This window comes from Condylostylus longicornis, unplaced genomic scaffold, assembly GCF_029603195.1.
Source record: "Condylostylus longicornis isolate FDR11 unplaced genomic scaffold, ASM2960319v2 ptg000110l, whole genome shotgun sequence".
In the NCBI taxonomy this organism is placed as follows: Eukaryota; Metazoa; Arthropoda; class Insecta; order Diptera; family Dolichopodidae; genus Condylostylus; species Condylostylus longicornis.
In genome coordinates, this window is record NW_026578078.1 from 96,448 (window position 1) to 114,292 (window position 17,845).

General features: G+C 25.6%; 2 protein-coding genes across 4 annotated transcripts in view; one reads left to right on the forward strand and one right to left on the reverse strand.

The window, feature by feature from the left end:
* Nucleotides 1-948: 948 nt before the first annotated feature.
* Nucleotides 949-3,458, forward strand: LOC129614519 (THO complex subunit 1). The gene is made up of 5 exons (XM_055529168.1): nucleotides 949-1,123; nucleotides 1,190-1,858; nucleotides 1,915-2,189; nucleotides 2,242-2,541; nucleotides 2,605-3,458. Exons 1-5 carry the CDS (start codon nucleotides 1,046-1,048, stop codon nucleotides 3,305-3,307), a joined length of 2,025 nt encoding a protein of 674 aa, XP_055385143.1. The 5' UTR covers nucleotides 949-1,045; the 3' UTR covers nucleotides 3,308-3,458.
* A 638-nt stretch (nucleotides 3,459-4,096) lies between these two features.
* LOC129614498 (homeobox protein 2) overlaps nucleotides 4,097-17,845 on the reverse strand; it is a 126,808-nt gene continuing 113,059 nt past the window's right edge. For all 3 annotated transcript variants that reach the window (XM_055529131.1, XM_055529129.1, XM_055529130.1), the window contains exons 4-7: nucleotides 15,271-15,423; nucleotides 8,636-9,287; nucleotides 5,142-5,404; nucleotides 4,097-4,994 (exon numbers count right to left, since the gene is read on the reverse strand). In XM_055529131.1, coding sequence (XP_055385106.1) covers nucleotides 4,386-4,994; nucleotides 5,142-5,404; nucleotides 8,636-9,287; nucleotides 15,271-15,423 — 1,677 coding nt within the window. In that variant the 3' untranslated portion in view covers nucleotides 4,097-4,385. The remainder of the gene's footprint in view (nucleotides 4,995-5,141; nucleotides 5,405-8,635; nucleotides 9,288-15,270; nucleotides 15,424-17,845) is intronic.

Genomic DNA, 17,845 nt, shown 5'->3' on the forward strand with positions numbered 1-17,845 from the left:
AGATTTAAATATGGCAGATTCGCAGATTATTTTATTGCGATATGCGACACTGACAGAACTTCTAAATACATAATTTAAATTTTAGTGGACAGAGAAAACAAACTCTACAAACCAAAAATTCACCTTTTCTTTACCTTTGAATTCGTTGTGAGAAAAAGAAATCGAAAAAAATCTAAATAAACTCGAAAATTTAATTTTTATGTAAAATATTTGTTTTAAATATTTTACATAAAAATTTTCTTCTCTTATTGCCAATTTCGACTTTTTTATTATTGATATAATAGATTATCAAAAACATTTGAGTTAACAAGTTTTGATTTTTTTATGAAAAAGGAATAGAGGGCAAATTCCATTAAAAAGATAATGAAAGATAGACTCTAATGACAATTTATTATAAAAATGCCTACTTGCAATCTAAAACAAAATGCATGTCAAAAACGTGTTTTCACATACATTTTGTCGCGAGGGTAGTTATAAAATAACTTAACTAACATATTACTGAGTTACTTTTTGGCAAATTCAAAGTGTATATTAAAATTATTTTAACTTGTCGAAATATAAGCCATGATTTTCGGTGAAAAAAACGCGAGATAAAACTTATTAATTTTTATAAAGATTGTTGAGAAAATATTTAATACAGTCTACTGAAAACTTGTAATTAATTTAAAAAATATAGTAATTATAAATAGGTACTTATTGTTTATTAAAATTTAAATGAATTATTTTTTATTAGAATTTTTATTTTTTGTCAGAATCACTTTGAATAAAACGTGACATATCAACCGTTGATAGTTGTTGTGTAAACACACGTATTAAATACTGTACAAATTTAAATGAAAAATCAAAATTAATTGTTTGGTGAACAAATGTACTTTTGCTTGATTTTGTAATTTTATGCAACTGTCACTTTAAAATTTGACAGTTTTTTGTTTATTAGGAAAATTAAATTGTAACACTTAACTTTACATAAAATTTGTATTAAAAATATTGCAAATAAAAAATTTAATTTCTTTCACTACAAAAATATTATGCTATATAATTAAATATGAGCAAAATAGCAACCAATAATTCCTCGCCAAAATGTTCTCCTGCAAGTTTTGTGGAAATACATAAAAAATTTAAAGTAAAAAAACATCCCCAAACCTAATTGATACATTTGGCATTTACAATAGCATTCCATTATTTTTAGGAATCATTGGAAATAGCGTTTCAAAATGAGCATTTAAGCTGTGTGAAAATTGATTATGATTCTTTTAAAAACAATAATGATGCTGACAAAAAATCGGCTTTGGATCAAGCTTTTCGAGAGTTACTTTTGCTGCAACTGAATGATATTTCGAAAGTGGGGTCTGTAATATCACTTTCAATTGAAGCGGTGCGACAAGACATTGTCTCTGTTACTATTCCAGTTGTTCTTTTAGGCGATGCATTTGATGCTGTAACTTTGGAAAAATGTGAACAGATTTTTACTTTTGTTGAAGATAGAGTGAGCATTTGGAAAGAAGAAATATTTTTTGTAAATTGCAAAAACAATATTTTACGTATGTGTAATGACTTGCTACGTCGCCTGTCGCGTACACAAAATACAGTTTTCTGTGGAAGAATTTTATTGTTCTTAGCAAAATTTTTCCCTTTCTCTGAACGATCTGGCTTAAACGTCATTTCAGAATTCAACTTAGATAATATAACAGAATTTGGTGTAGACGACAAAGATTCTGAAGAAGTTTTAGCTGACACACTAGAAGATATTCCTGTAAAAATTGATTACAACTTGTATTGTAAATTCTGGGCTTTGCAAGATTTTTTTAGAAATCCAAATCAATGTTATAATAAAGTTCAGTGGAAGGTTTTTGCAAGTGTGAGTTACACTGTTATGTTAATAAGGTTAAAAATTAAAAATATATGCACTTTTAGCATGCAACCGCTGTTTTGTCTGCTTTTAACAGTTTTAAATTAGATGAACAAAGAGGATCAAGTTTGAAAAAAAGGAAACATGGTCTTACCAACGGAGAAGTTCCAATGGAAGACAACGAAGAAAAAAATTTTAAAACTGAGCATTTCTTTGCAAAATTTTTGACAAATCCTAAACTATTAGCTTTACAACTTTCCGACTCTAACTTTCGTCGATCGGTGTTGGTGCAGTTTTTAATTTTATTTCAATATTTGACTTCAACAGTCAAGTTTAAAACGTAAAAAAATTTGCAAATATAATATAATATGTTATTTTAGGTTTATTTTTAGAGAATCATTAACTTTAAACCAAGTCCAATCAGATTTCATTAAAGAAACTGAAGCAAAAATATACAAGCTTTTGGAAGAGACTCCTCCACAGGGCAAAAAATTTACCGTCACAGTACAACATATGTTGCAACGAGAAGAGATTTGGAATAACTGGAAAAATGAGGGTTGCAAAGATTTTAATAAGCCCGATCTAAAAGAAGAAACAAACGAAGAAGAAGTTTCGAAACCGAAAAAACCAAAAAAATCGCTGGGAGAAGCTATGAAAGAAGCCTCTAGAAAAGGACAATTTTTTATGGGAACGTTAGTATTAATAATAAAATTAAATAAAATTACTTAAAAAAAAAAAACAAAACTAAATTTCAGAAATGAACTTACACGTCTCTGGAATATCGCACCAGATAATCTAATGGCATGCAAAAGTGAAGATAGAAATTTTTTACCGCAACTTGAAACATATTTAGAAAATCCACGAGAGAAAAATGATACTTCATTTGAATGGCGTGCTCTAAGGTTACTGGCGCGACAATCTACCCTTTTTTTTACATCAGTTAATTCTCCATCACCAACTTGTAAAGTTGTAGATTACTTAGAAAGTGTCAGGCGTAAAATTTTAAAAGATAAAAATGAAATAACAAAAGTCCAAGAAGCCGTTAATAATACTGTTTTGGAACAACATGAACAAGAAAGTGTTGCATTAGAAGAACAGGATGATGCTGAATTAATGAAGACGGAAAACTTAACTCCAGATGATCATAACGCTCACAAGACGAGCACTGTAACTAAAGAAAATATTGAAGAAATAGCTAGTAAAATTGGTTCAGAATGGAAAAAGTTAGGCAAAAAGTTGGGATTTTCTCCTGATGAATTACTGTATTTTGAAAGTGAAAACTCAACGGTAGCTGCTCAAGCACAAGCAATGCTTACAATATGGTTTCAAGATGATGAAGATGCAACATTGGATAATTTAGCATATATATTGGAAGGATTTGAAATGCAAGCTGCAGCTGAAATTTGTAAAAGCATTATCGATCCACCGACATCTAAAATAGAAGAAGTTTCTGATTAAAATAAGAATTTATATTTCTTCTTATTTTTTATAAGAAGGCAGTAAAACGATATACATGTAAATGAAAAATTTAATTATAATTATAAAATAATTAAAAGAAACGTTTGTATGTGACAAACACAATAGAATTAAAAATGATATTAGAATATAATTCTATAATAATTTTCATTTTGCCATAGTCAAAAAGAAAACAAAAAGAAGAGATTAGCAAATTGACTTATGAATTTTCTGATTATCGACCAAATATTTGCATTTTGCGTGATTTTTATCTATAAATGGAAAGTTTAAAAGAAAGATTAACAGACTAATTTGAATTTTCCAAGAAAAGCTGTTTAACTAAAGTTGCTACTGTTGATAATCACTTTATATGAAAAAATATTGCAGAACTTTGCACTTGGATTAAGGGAACAAGAGAATATTATGAGAACAACCTAGTTAGTATTATTTTCTCTTATAGTAATGACTAAAATTCTGAGTTTTTCCGAACTTCTTACTTACCGGGTCGAAACAAAGTGTGTAAGAGTCATATATTCGTGTAATATAACTTTGAAGTGAGAATTCTTTTCGTATTACGTGACTGAGAATAGAGGCTCATAATGAGGCTATGATTCATAAATAGGAATCAGCAAAAAAAACACTTAAGGCTAGATTTAAAAATTAATAGATTGCAACTAAATTTTTTTTTGTTTTATATTTTATACAAAGTATCACATAGAAAATATGAGATTCCATACATAACGTGTTATGTAAAAAGATTAATTTAATATACATATGTATTTATTTTAAGATATTTAGTAACTTTATAAAAAAAATGGTTAGTATCAATATTTTTATTACATTTAATTTTCATCAATGTTGAAATAAAATGGAACTTTTTTTTTTAAATAAAATTATGTTCAAAACTACGGGAATGTTAAGTAAAGAACCTGAAAAAAAATTATGTGTACATATTTTTATATTATGTACGTACGTATTATATTTTTAGATTTTATTTCATTGATTTAAGTCGCGACATAGTTTGCGTGTAAAAATTTAAGTATATAAAGAATCCTTTATAAATAAATATTTTTAAGCAGGGTTAGTATCGCTTTTTAACAGGTTTAGGTTTTGGTTTATTATGTAGCATATTAGCACATTTGGGTATATGGCGATTAGCTGCTGCTTCATTAAAACGACGTGAACAATGTGGACATTGTATATAATCAGGATTTTCAGATGGTGGTGGTGGTGGTAAATCTGATAGTTTACCACCTTTTGCTAAATGTTTTTGAACTTCTTTGGCAGCTCTAATAGCAGCAATAAATTCTTCATGTTTTTTTCTCCAATTACTTTTTTTAGAATCAGAATTAGAATTGATAGATTTAGTTGGACCTGATTTTACAATTGTTGATGTTACAGGAGTTTTTAATATTGAATCTGATTTAATTTGACCTTTAGCAATACGTCTTAAGTATACTTCTGCTTCAGTTCCTTTAACTCTATGTTTTGTTGAATCAAAAATTTTTCGTTTTTTATTAGATGCTTTTAAACATATTTCTTCATGTTTTTCAACACGATCTGAATTAAAATGACGTCCACATATTTTGCATGCTGCCATCCCAGGTGGTGGTGGTCCAAATGATGGTTTGGCTGTTTCATTTGTTTTAATTATTTCCGCTTTTGAACTCAAAACTTTTGTATTATTTTTCTAGAATTAAATTGAAAAAGAATATAGTTTTATTTCAAAAATATTTAAGTTCAAGTATTTAAAAAAAAATATTTTTATAATGTTTCGCCAATCAAAATCAAATTATTTTTAAGATTTAAATTGTTTTAAATAAAATTATTTTTATACCGGCACATTTCTTAAAGATTTCTCAGGAGTATTAGATTGAGTTCTCCTTGTTACATTTTCAGATGAATTTAATTGTGCACTGTTCTTCTTTAAAGAGTTAGCTGAAGATTGTGGTAATGTTTTGCGTGTAATTACTGGCTTCAATTTAATATTATTTGTTGTTTTTAAATTTCCTTCAGAATTATTGTTTTGTTCATCAATACTTAACTTTCCAATATTCGGTAGTTTTCTGTTGATATTTTCATTGTCAAAATTCATTTCGTCTAAAAGTTTAAAAAAATAAAAGTTTTTTAATATTATTTTATTATGCATGTAATTATGTGTGTACATAAATATTGAGTAAAATTGTTATTAATTTTATTTTAAATTGACAATGAAAATTATGATATCAAATGAATTTTTTTTTAAAAGTTAAAAACTTTCATTAATTACAGAAACATTAGTATATCAAATTAATCAAAAATATCGAAAATAACGTGATTTTTAGAAAAATGTGTTATAAAAAAACATGTTTTAAATTGGTATTTCATTGTTCTTACTGCTGAAAAGTTTAAAATATGATTCATATAATTGAAGATATGGAAATTTCTAAAAAATTAATTGATTTTGCTTTGAAAGATTTTCGATTTCTAATATTTTTATAGATTCCATTATATTTTTATAATTTAACTTGCAATTTTTATAGTGAAATTAGCGTAAATATATATAAATAAATAAGCTTGGGTATGTTATCGAATTTTAATTAATTTTATTACAGCATTATGCTATTTAATATACTTAATATATAATATTTTACACCATAGAAGACAAAAGGAACGCAAATATTCAATCTTACTCGTTATCACCCTTACAGAAAACTGCATTACAACTTGATTTTCTTTATTAGTTTTAGCGTCCTTACTCCTTATATTTTCAACATAATAAACATATATAACTGTTTACATTGTTTAAACAGTTATATTGAATTACCAACAGTTACTTTGTGAACTTTATCGTTAGACAAAATATTATTTTGACAAAATGACAAGGTGTTTTTTTTTAAAAAAATGTTGTAGCAGCAATAATTTTTAGAATTCCTAATGACTACTTAAATTTTCATTAATATTCTGTATGTTTCTGAGCAAATGTAACGGGGTAGGTTCAAATATAAAGAACATAATTAAATAAATTTTTGAGAATGTTAAGTGAATATAAAATATTAATAAGTATGATTTAAATACAAGTTCTTCTTACGCAGACTTTGAATAGAGTGATTGGCTGCGATTTTTATACTCTTGGGCATAGTATAAAATGAAAGCATGGCAATGAATAGAACTAGTAATGGTATTTATTATAATATTGTTATGGAAAATAATAAAAACACAAATTCATATAGCGCTAATCTCCCTGTTCTTATGTTGCTACATAAACACAACATAGTAGATATATACAGGCGCGGTTCTGATGTATTCGTCGCCCTAAGCGGTTCCTAAAAAGTGCGCCCCCCCCCCCCCCCCCCCCCTTCAACCTTTTCACCTATTTTATTACTGTGAACAAAATTTAATAGGCATTGCACATTGTGCATCATAAAACAGTTTCTTGTAACCTTATTGTGCTGAATTATAGAATTAAAGTCTGGAACTAAACTTTCAATTTTTTGTTTTATAAATTCAAAAACAAGGTAATTTATTTAACTGTACGTTTTTTTATGAAGTTATGATCAGATTTATATCAATCACTTAAACTTGATTTTTTGATTTTAACAACCAAAAAATTTACTTTTTGACGTAAGTGAAACTTATTGTAAAAGATTCTATGAAAATTATATCAAATGAACTTTTTCACAGCTTATTTGAATATGGAAAAAAGTAAAAAATTATTTTTATTTTTATTCGTAATTTTATTTTTATTTTTATAATTATTTTTATTTTTATTCGTAAAATTTGGCTTTTTATTTCACAAATCGCCTGAGAAATGAAGCAGCGTATAAAAAAAGTTTCGACTTGCATTCAAAAATTTAAGGAAAATCAAAGTTTCGTTCTAAAATTTGTGACTTAAAAACTAAGCTTTTCATGTACATAGCTATAAGCTTTTATACTGTTCATTATATTTTTTAGATTTTATTAAAATAAATGCATTTACTGGTATTTATAGGCTCGTGGTTTTGAAATTTCAGAATGTCGTTTTGCTTAACTGTTTTAATTTTGGAGATAAATGTGTGAAGCAAATTATGCGCCATTTCATTTTACTCTTATTTTTTGGATGACTTACACTACATCAATTCAGCATAAAAATTCTTAACATTCGCTTGATTATTAAACAACATTTTTTCAATTCAATATAAGTAGTAGATTTTATGAATTAAAATTTAATTCTATGATTGATAACAGTTTTTTCAAAAACGAAAGCAGAACATAGTAGTAGAAATTCATAACGATCATGTAATTTTAAAATTCATTCAAAATTTTTTGTTGTTAAACAAAAACAAAATATTGGTATACACAATCTCAATATCAAGCTATGCTTTCCATCATTTAAGAATATTGTTCTCATTCTCTTTTTCTAATTTCTTTCTATTCTCATTCTTAATTTGTGTTTTTTTTTGTTTTGTTCTTGTTGTTTACTAATGCAATAGTATACAGAAAAGTAATACATTATAATAATGTGTTTGTTTGTTTGGTGAGTGGGCGACAACTAAGCAAAAATAAAATTTTGCATGTATGAAACAATTTAAATATAATGTGTACGAACGAGTGTAGCCACTAAGCATAATAAAAACATTGCTTTGTGATATAATTATATGTGTACGAGCGAGTGTTGATAGGGAGCAATCTCAGCAAAATAAAAATTTTGCTTTATGAGATAATTATATGTGTACGCATGAGTGTTGATCTTATTCATATTAGACAATATAAATTATGTGTACATGTGTATTTTTGAATATTTTTATTTGTTGCGTACATTGCTTCTATATATGTATGTATATTATATGAGACGATTTCACTTATATATATGAACGTTTGAATGTATACAGCTGTGTGAAATAATATTCTGTGTTTATAGGCATATACAGTACATAAAAAATAAGAATGAAAGAGTAGTGTAGAGTAAAGAAATGTATGAGTAATTTTAATTCTATGAACATTTTTTGTTATATGGTGCAAATAGAAAATATGTGTAGGAACAAAATATTATGTTTGCATGTAGGTAGATTTTATTAAGTTAATTTCGCTATAAATTGATGTATAAAAAAAAACTTGGAATCCTTTTTTTTTTGGGTGAAAATTTTTTTTTTTTAAATTTAGGGGTTTTTTAAGTTTTCAATGGCGCCCCTATTTTTTATCGCCCATTGCAAATGCATACTTTGCATGTATGATAAATCCGGGGCTGGATATATATTTAAACATTTATTATTTACCTACACAAACTTATTTATTACGTTAAAAATTAAAGACGTGATAAGTATATGAAAATAACTGTGTAGAACATTCTTATTTAAATTTATATTTACATACCAGGAAAAGTTTCGTCATCCAAATTATTATTATTATTATGATTTTCATTTTGAAAGTTTTTTCCATTATTAATTTGTTGTTTTTTATTATTTGATTCATTCATTATAGTTCCTTCAATAGCAGAAACATTTTCATTATTAATATAATCATTCTCTTCATCATGATCATCATCATTATTATAATTATTATCATTATTATTATTATTATTTTCATTATAATTATAATCAATGTCATCAGGATAATCGTTTCCACTATTATTATTATTATTATTATTACTGTTATTATTACGTATTGTTGTAATATTTCTTTCATTAATTAATGATGCATTTAAGCGACCATTTATAGGAGTTTTCTTTAGATTAGTTGAATTAACAGATTGTTGTTGTTGACTAGAATTAGGTATTACTTGTTTACGTAATGATTTCGTTGCTGCTGTTGACGATGATGATATTTTATTTGTAACTAAATTTCCATTACGATTCGTTGAATTTATTGTCGTTGTTGTTTTTTTTGTAATAAAACCACTACCGCTACTGCTATTACCACTGCTACCGGATGTTGAACGTTGATTATTACTATTCGATAATGGTTTCAATGGATAACTTTTATCAATTCCAGTACCACGACGTCTTTCATCGAACATTTGTCGTACCTTAAACGAAATTGAATCGAAGATGAAAGGAAAAAAGATTATTAAAAATTTTGAATAATAGAAAAGGGAAAACAAAATCTATAGAAATTAAAAATAGTGGCTTTTAATTTATTTTTTAAATTTTTGGTTTTTTTTTTTTTTAAGAGAATTCATAATTAACAGATTAAATTTTGTTTTTGTAATCTGTTTTGTTTGTAGCGTGCTTCATTATATAAAAAAAATATTACAAAAAAAATAGGGAAAAAAATTTTTTTATGTTTTTTATTTTGCATGCAAAAAAATTTCCTTTATTTAAAATAAAAAGAAAAAGTGAAAAATTAAAAAAAAACTTGACGAATTGCACAACAACGTAGAGTTTTTGTTTCAAAACCTTTCCTTTTTTTTTGTATTCTTCTTTTTAATTAACAATAAAGAATGGTGTGGTTTATTTTCTTTTGAGAAAAAAAAGGATAACACATTGCTTTTAGGGACTTTTTTGTTGTTGTTATTGATAAGGTGTTGATAAAAGTATTTTGTTAATTTTGTTTTAGTATCTGAAAGACTATTAATGACTCTATTAAGATTACTTATAAAAAGTGAAACTATATAGGTAGTTTAGGTAAACTTTATCACATAATTAATTTTCACTTTTTAATTAGATTAAAGACTTTAATGATGTGGTGATTTTAGGAAATTAATAGATTTAGGTCTACCTATATTTAAACTAGTTTAAAATTCATTTTAAAAATTGGTTGTCCTTATAGAGTTTCGAAAATTTTATATTATAAAAAAAATTTTGGATTCAGCATAAATTCAATTAGTAAGAGCGGTAATTTAAAATTTAATATGTCATTAAAAATATTTGTTTTAAAAGAAAATTTGGTGTAGTGTAACATTGAATTTAGGGACTTGACTAAATTTTTAAAAAGCAAATTCGAAGAAAAATCTTGAAACAAATATTGAGAAAGCAGTAATTTTTATTTTTAAGTGGTTTTATAATAAGTCCTAAGTAGCTGCTGAAGTGATCATGTATTATGTATTAGGAAATCCTGAACCTGTTTCTATAATTTGTCTATAATTTGAAGTGCTTCACTGATAGTGTCTGAAAGTGAAAAAGATAAAATTATACAAACGTTAATCAATAAATTTAGTATAGATTCCCAAATCCCCTAAATGAAAGCAAGGGTTGAATATTTACAGTAAAAATGATAATGATTCTTTTCCTTCCCATGAAATTGCATCGCAATAACAGTCACGACTTTCTATTAGTGAACGATAGCAACTCGTTTGTACTGTTCTTTCCGAAGGTAATATTTTTAGACCTTCCTTGACATTTTTATAGAGCGACACCATTTTGAAAATTTTTTCGATCATAATAAATCCAAAAATTTATAAACGTATCTCACACATATAACAAGAAAAAACACAATATAAGAATTATTACATTACTATAGTACACAGTTTAATAAAACAGAGAAGTAGGGAGAAAATAATATTATAGAAAATGGGAAAGAAAAATGCCTTCTTATTCCTTATAACAAATTAATCATTGAATACAATAATTATGAATAAGAAGGGAATAACAACATTTATTGCGTGTCAAGGTTACTATATGTATACAATATTAATGTTCAAAAAATTTTCTATTGATGATGAACTTTTTACTTATCAATACAAAGTATATTTATATAATACCGTTATATGTATGTACATATATACTATGCATTACGTTTTTTAAAATTGGGAAAATTTTGAATTAATTATAGAAAACTTTTTACATAAAAATAAAATTAAAATAAACAATAGAGGAAACTTATTTGTGTAACTTTATACTTAACACAAATATAATTACAAATATGTATGTACATACATACGTATATATAAAAAGTTAATAAAAGTTCAAGAATAAATTGGCATTGAATTAATAAAATTTTTCGAAAAATTTCAGGAATTTTATTTTTTTTTATGCAGAATTCGGTTGATTTTTGGTAAAATTTGTTTGCTTTACGAAAAGAAATGTTGATCTCAAAATTTGTAAGGCTTTAATTAAAAAACTTAACCTGTACACATTACTTAGTATTTTTTTATCTTTTGAATATTTTTATGTTCGGATACAAGCTAGTAATTCGAATTTGAACCCGATAAAATATTTTGATTTTATGATTCCGATACATGCCATGAGATATAGAAATATGTTCAAATCAAATTCTATGGGTTTATAAAGTCTTTGTTTAATGTGTCACAATAAAACAAGTTTAAATTTCATTTTAGAAATGTCAAATATAGCTAATAAGGCGGCTTTGAGAAACATTTTGTAAGCCTTTCGATCGGAAAGGTTTGAACCTTTCGGATCGGATCTTACGTCCAACCATTTTCTACTCCAAAATATTTGAGGAAAGAGGAGATAGCATAGAACTTGTTTTTATCGGAGGTATATAACAAACAGGATTGACATGGTTCCTTTAAGATGTAGGTCTCAGTCCATAAGAATTAATCTAATATATGGAACTCCTCATGAATTTCTGAAATTTCGTTAGAGAAATTTCCAATCTACATGTCAAATTTCTTGAGTTCAGTTGATAAAAATCTAAGAAAAAGGAACCGTAGTTTAGGTTTTTAAATCTGTTGCATTGTGACAATGATCCATATTTTTAATATTTTTTATTTCGTGCACCAGTTTTGAAATTATTTTCTTTAATAAAGAAACTTCAACATTTTAATTTTAACTTGTCTTTACTATCAATGTGTGTATATGTGATTATTATCAATGTATGTATATGTCTTTATTATCAATGTGTGTATATGTGAATATAATATATGCTACCTGGCAATCATTTCATCAAAGCTCAATATGAATAAAGTTGGGTCAAACTAATGGTTTGTATTGTAGCAGCTTTCCCTTGAACAATTAGGGAAAATGCTGCCTTTAAATACAGTTTGTGTATATCTACCACACTATTATAATTATTTTCATTCATAAACGAAACTATTTCTAGGCTTGCATATATGTAGGATGAACGATTTATGTAGTCTTTGAAATAAAGCGAAAATTAATATAAAGTGGGGTTAACATAATGCTCGATTTCAAGGTTTAATTGTGTGAGTTAAGAAAAATAATTATATTTTTTAATGTCATTGAATTTACCGTTAGCTTTTTCCGTTTTTAGATAACGGTAAATTTGAACGGCGATTTTGTTTTTTTAAAGTTTAACTATAGTATGCCACGATAGCAAGCCACTGCCTTTCTGCGTTTGCAAAATTTGAAAAATGCTTATGGTTTCATTACAACAAATAGTTAAAAAAGGCCATTTTAAGGTTTTGGAGGGGTATAACTTTTAGAGGGGATGAGAGAGGTAAAAATTTTGTTCTACGGAAATAAGTTTCTAGTAAAGATCTATGTACATATTAAATTTCAGCTTTCTATCTTCAAGGGTGTAGAAATTTTGTAAACAAAAAAATGTCCACGGACGAACTGGCGGACAGAATGAAACTAATAAGCACTTTTTTCGAAAAATTTTTGGAAAAGTGCTAAAAGGTGGATTTTTTGAAAATGATTTTAATTTAAAGTGTTTTTAATTAAGTTAATTAATTTACAAAGCAATAGTTTTTTTTTGCTGCTTGATATTTTGTTTTAGAAATATTGAAACAAAATTAATTAGTTTGCTGATAAATTTAGGTCTTAGTATAATATAAAGGGGAGACATTTAAAACATATTTTGAATGGTGCGGTTATCTTGGTTTTTAAATATTCATTGATGAAACAATGAATCTAAGTAAAATGTTGGTTCAAATTGATTTTATCTTTCTTAATTTTCAATTACGAATTTTTTCTTCTCGCCGTTCTCAAAATTGATTAGGGTAAAGGTTTTTCAAGTATCTATATTTTTCCTTTTCTTCATTAGCCAAGGAACAAAAAAAATTTTGGAAAATTAATAATATACCCGGTAAAATTTGTGATTATTTATTTATTCATCTATAGGAATGAATGCAAAGGATTTTAGATAATGTTAGAGATTTTTTCGTAGAAATTCGAAGTTTCTATGACAGTTCAATGCTGCAAAGTTGTTTTTTGGTATAAAAAATTTATTTTTGGTGCAATGGTTGGTCATTAATTATTAAATGGATTCGAAATTGAAGTGAATTGCATGAGAAAAATTATTTTAACTATTTTAATGAAAATATTTTCATTTTTTGTACTGCATTATGCATATACTTACATAATGTACTAAATCAGAGCCATTTTGTGCTCAAATTTGATGTTTTGTGCTTGAAGTTTCTTAAAAATTTGAGCATATGTTGAGAAATTGAGAAAATTATTTCGGTTTCTTCAAATTATTCTTATCGTTGTTAAAATGTAAAAATACATTCATAGATTATAAAATATTAAAATGGAAATGAAAAAATATTTACAAAAATTTGCACTTTCAAAATAAATATGAGATTTTTTCAATAGTTTTTCCTATTGTTTTTCACATTTCTTGTGGTATAACGCAATAATAGTTTCAAAACCAATTTGAAGAATTGACTTGAATAGCGGTAACAGGACGTGATATGCCTTATATTCATATGACATATAAGATTAAGTTGTAAAACACTGGGCATAAATGAACAATGAAACCCCAATTGAAAATAAAAAGTTATTTTATGATTCATTCGGTGGTTTGAATTTAATTAAAGAAGCGCACTTAGAATAAAACATTTTTAGTAGAGTAAATTTTTGTTTACTCAAATTATGATGCCAGACTAGAAATTTACACAAATTTTACTGACAAATTTTACTGGCTGGAGTTTCAAAAAAACCAGCTCAATTGTTGCTACAAATGTATATGTCGCGATGATTCATATCTATTCATTTGATTGGTGAGGGAACCCTTATGAAATTACTTTCAAAGTATACTATTGAAAACGCAATAGAAATTATACGTACTTGTATAAGTAGATTTATATTTAAAATTACATAGATTTTTGCGATATTTTTATACACAACTAATTGTTATATTCTTAATTGTTAATTGTTATATTCTTATTTGCTTAAAATCGGTTTAACTGTAAAATACATTAGGTAGCTTTTTTAAGTCAAATGAAATTAAACGAAGCAAGGTTTAAGAGCTCCTGGAAGGCTTGATGGGTTTTCTAAAAGATAAGTGTACACGAAAAAATTTAACTCGATTTAATCTAACACAATGTTGTTAAATTGTTTTTTTTTAATATTCGTCCATTTAAATTTTTCAAGTTCTTATAAAAACCGTCAAAGCTGACAAAAAACCAGTTCTTATTTTATTCTCTTATTTTCATTTTATTTTCAACTTCTGAAAAAAATTTTAAGTATTCTAAATAAAAAATCTTTTGATCTCAATTTGTTTAAATGAAAGCAATTTTAATTTTGTTTTCCTTAAAGGCAATCGTCAAAGATTTTAAAGAGTTGAGTGAATTAAAGATTAATTGACAATTAATTTCACAATGTTAACAGTACATACACATCTATAAATAATCAAGTTTCCCGATTAAAAAGATGAGTTTCTTTTCCTCAAATTTTTATGAAAAGAAAAGAAAAAACAAAGTCATTTTTTTTTTTTGTCAATTATTTAGGATTACGATGAAAAATTCTAATATTTCATAAATCGTATATACACAGGGAGAATACAATATAAAATTTGTCTTCAATATAATATCCTTTTTCATATAATCTAGCTCTAGAACCTATATATTATACCTTTTTCTGTATAAAATAGAGTGTAGATTGACATTATTTGAAAATCACTTTAAAAAGACATTTGAGCAATACAAATACAAATTTTTCAAAAAAATGAAAAATCTATTTTACCTTTGTATACAAAATCTATCGAATATACACCTTTAATACACTAATATTTACGAGCACACATATAAGAGCGTTTGTATATAACTTTGTATATTTAATTATAATTCACCTTCAATATAAATATATATATGTATATATATATATATGTATGTAAATACCATAAAATTTTTCTTATAAACATACCTTTCCAGGAGCAATATTCGAATTCACGGCTTTTGTAGAGGATGCTGTTGATATCGTTTCTGTTGTCGTTGCTTCTTCCATTGCCAATTTACTTGATGTCATTTCCACTCGTCGTTGTTCACGTTCCAATTGTTGTTTTTGCTGAAATCTCATCTATATTGAAAGAAAACAAATAAAAAAAAAGAAAGATCAGTAAAAAATGAAATATAAGAACATAAGAAAAAAAAAACAACAAAATAATAAAACAGAAAAATTTATTCGAAGACATACCGGTTAAGGAAAATCGAAAATTCGAGAAAATTATAGAATATAACCTTATAAATTATATTATAATAGAAAAGTATTTTTTTATTATAATATAGTAATTGAAATTCTTATACAATTTTGAAACTAATCTATTTTTCTATTCTCTTACATTTTCTACGGTGAAAATATGGACGAAATTGAGTGCAACGTTTGTCCATTTAAAATGCTTTAGTATGTTAAATCCCATTATATTTTTAAAAAATGTACTTATTACCAATTAAGATAAAAGCAATTCTCGCTAAAGAAGAACAACCTTTTACTGCCGCGATATACGTAAAATCCAACATAAACTTTTTGTGTTCATCATATATCAAGGGCCTAAAAACATTCTTGATTTACTCAGCTATGATTTTTTTCCACCGACGAGCATTAGACTAAACGAGTTAAATTTTGAGTAGATTTCTTAAAATTCCTTATTATATGCATCTAAAATTAATTTTATGACTTTATAAATCGAACTTTTCTATATATTGAATTTGATTCTATTTTCTATACAAAGTTGCCTATTTGTAGTTCAAAACAAGAGCTGCTGTTAAGTTAAATAATCAAATATTTATTACAGTTCGTTAATAAACAAAGAGCTGTAATATCACTATAAGATTGATATTTTTTGAGCTAACAGAATTTCAAAAATTTTGTATTTTCTGTTTATATACCGCTAACCCCAACATCCGCAGTATGATCCGCAACTGCAGATGAAATGCCCTGCTATTATTTCCCGCTAATGAAAAAATGTTCACAAATGTTTCACAGTAAGTTTGAACGGTTCTGCAAATGGTTATTAAGACTACAGTGGCTCTAGTCGTAGAAATCCAGAAGACAAACTTAAAAGCGCAATTTTTTTTTTAATGAAAGTTTTTTGAAAATTAAATTGCCCCATTTCAGATATGAAAGAGACAACACGATTTTTTGTTTTTTAATTTTTTACCGAATTGAGATAAATAGCTTTAAAAAGTAATAATAATAGAAGAAGAAGAAAAAATATAAAATAAAAAAAAAAATTTCTTTTTTTTTTATATCAACATTTTTCCATTCGAGAAAATTAATTAAAGGGAAAACTAAGATAAAATACCAAAAAAAAATATAACATTGGCAGTTAAAAAAATGTTTGTTCTTAAAACTTTTTTTTTTCTCATTTCTTAAATATTCCCGGAAAACAAATATAATATACATAGATACACACGTACGTACATACATTATAAAAATTTTTATAACCTGAATGGAGAAATTAAACCAAAATGAAAACAAAATGATTTAAAAATTTTCATGAATTTCCTTTAGAAAATTTCTATGCATTTTTACATAAATGAATGTGTGTATGTTTTTATATACATATACGTATGTAAATTGTGTATATCTTATATAAAATACTGTAATTTAACCTCAACATTTTAGTATTATCGTGATGATAGCAAGCACTTCTATATCTAACGATCTTTGAGTAAGTGTTTGTACTCAAATATTTTTTGAAAATTTTTCTTTGTTATTGTTGTTGTTCTTGTTTTTTTTGTAGTATATAACAAAATTTAATTGTTTTAAAAAGTAATAATATTAAATATACCCCAATGTGTGAACATAAAAGAAAAAAAAACTTTTTACATAAGAAAATATTATACAGGATTCTAGTGCGGGTAGGTTATCCAATATATTGTACGTAAATAATATAAGATCTGAAATTATTTATAAAAGAATTTCTTAAACATATATAAAATATTCACAGGCACATAAGAGCATATAGAATGTAAACATATAAAGTAAAAATATTCACATACACACATATGCAATTTTTAAAGAGAGCATAATTATTATTGCGATAAAATTTTTGAAATAACGAGATTGTGCTTTATATACATATGTATGTATAATAGAGTGAAATATTTTATATTGTAATTTGATCAGATGACCTTGAAAATTTAAAGTCATGATAAAAGGTAATAAATTTCGAGTATATATGAGTCGCTTCCTTTTGATATTTCATTAATGTATATATATTGATATTTTACACTATACATGTAAATCTGTATGAAAAAATATATATAACATGCATATCAGCATATGTATTGGCTCTGATATACAGGGTTCAAAATTCGTATGTAAGATTTTTTATTGCTTTAAAATGAAAGAATTATGAATAAAATATTTTTATTTGAATTATTTTAATAAATATAATTTAAAATATTCAATGAACTGAGTATCATACCTTATTAATATATATATATGTACATTTTACAAAATTATTTACATAATAAATGTATATATGCATGTTTTT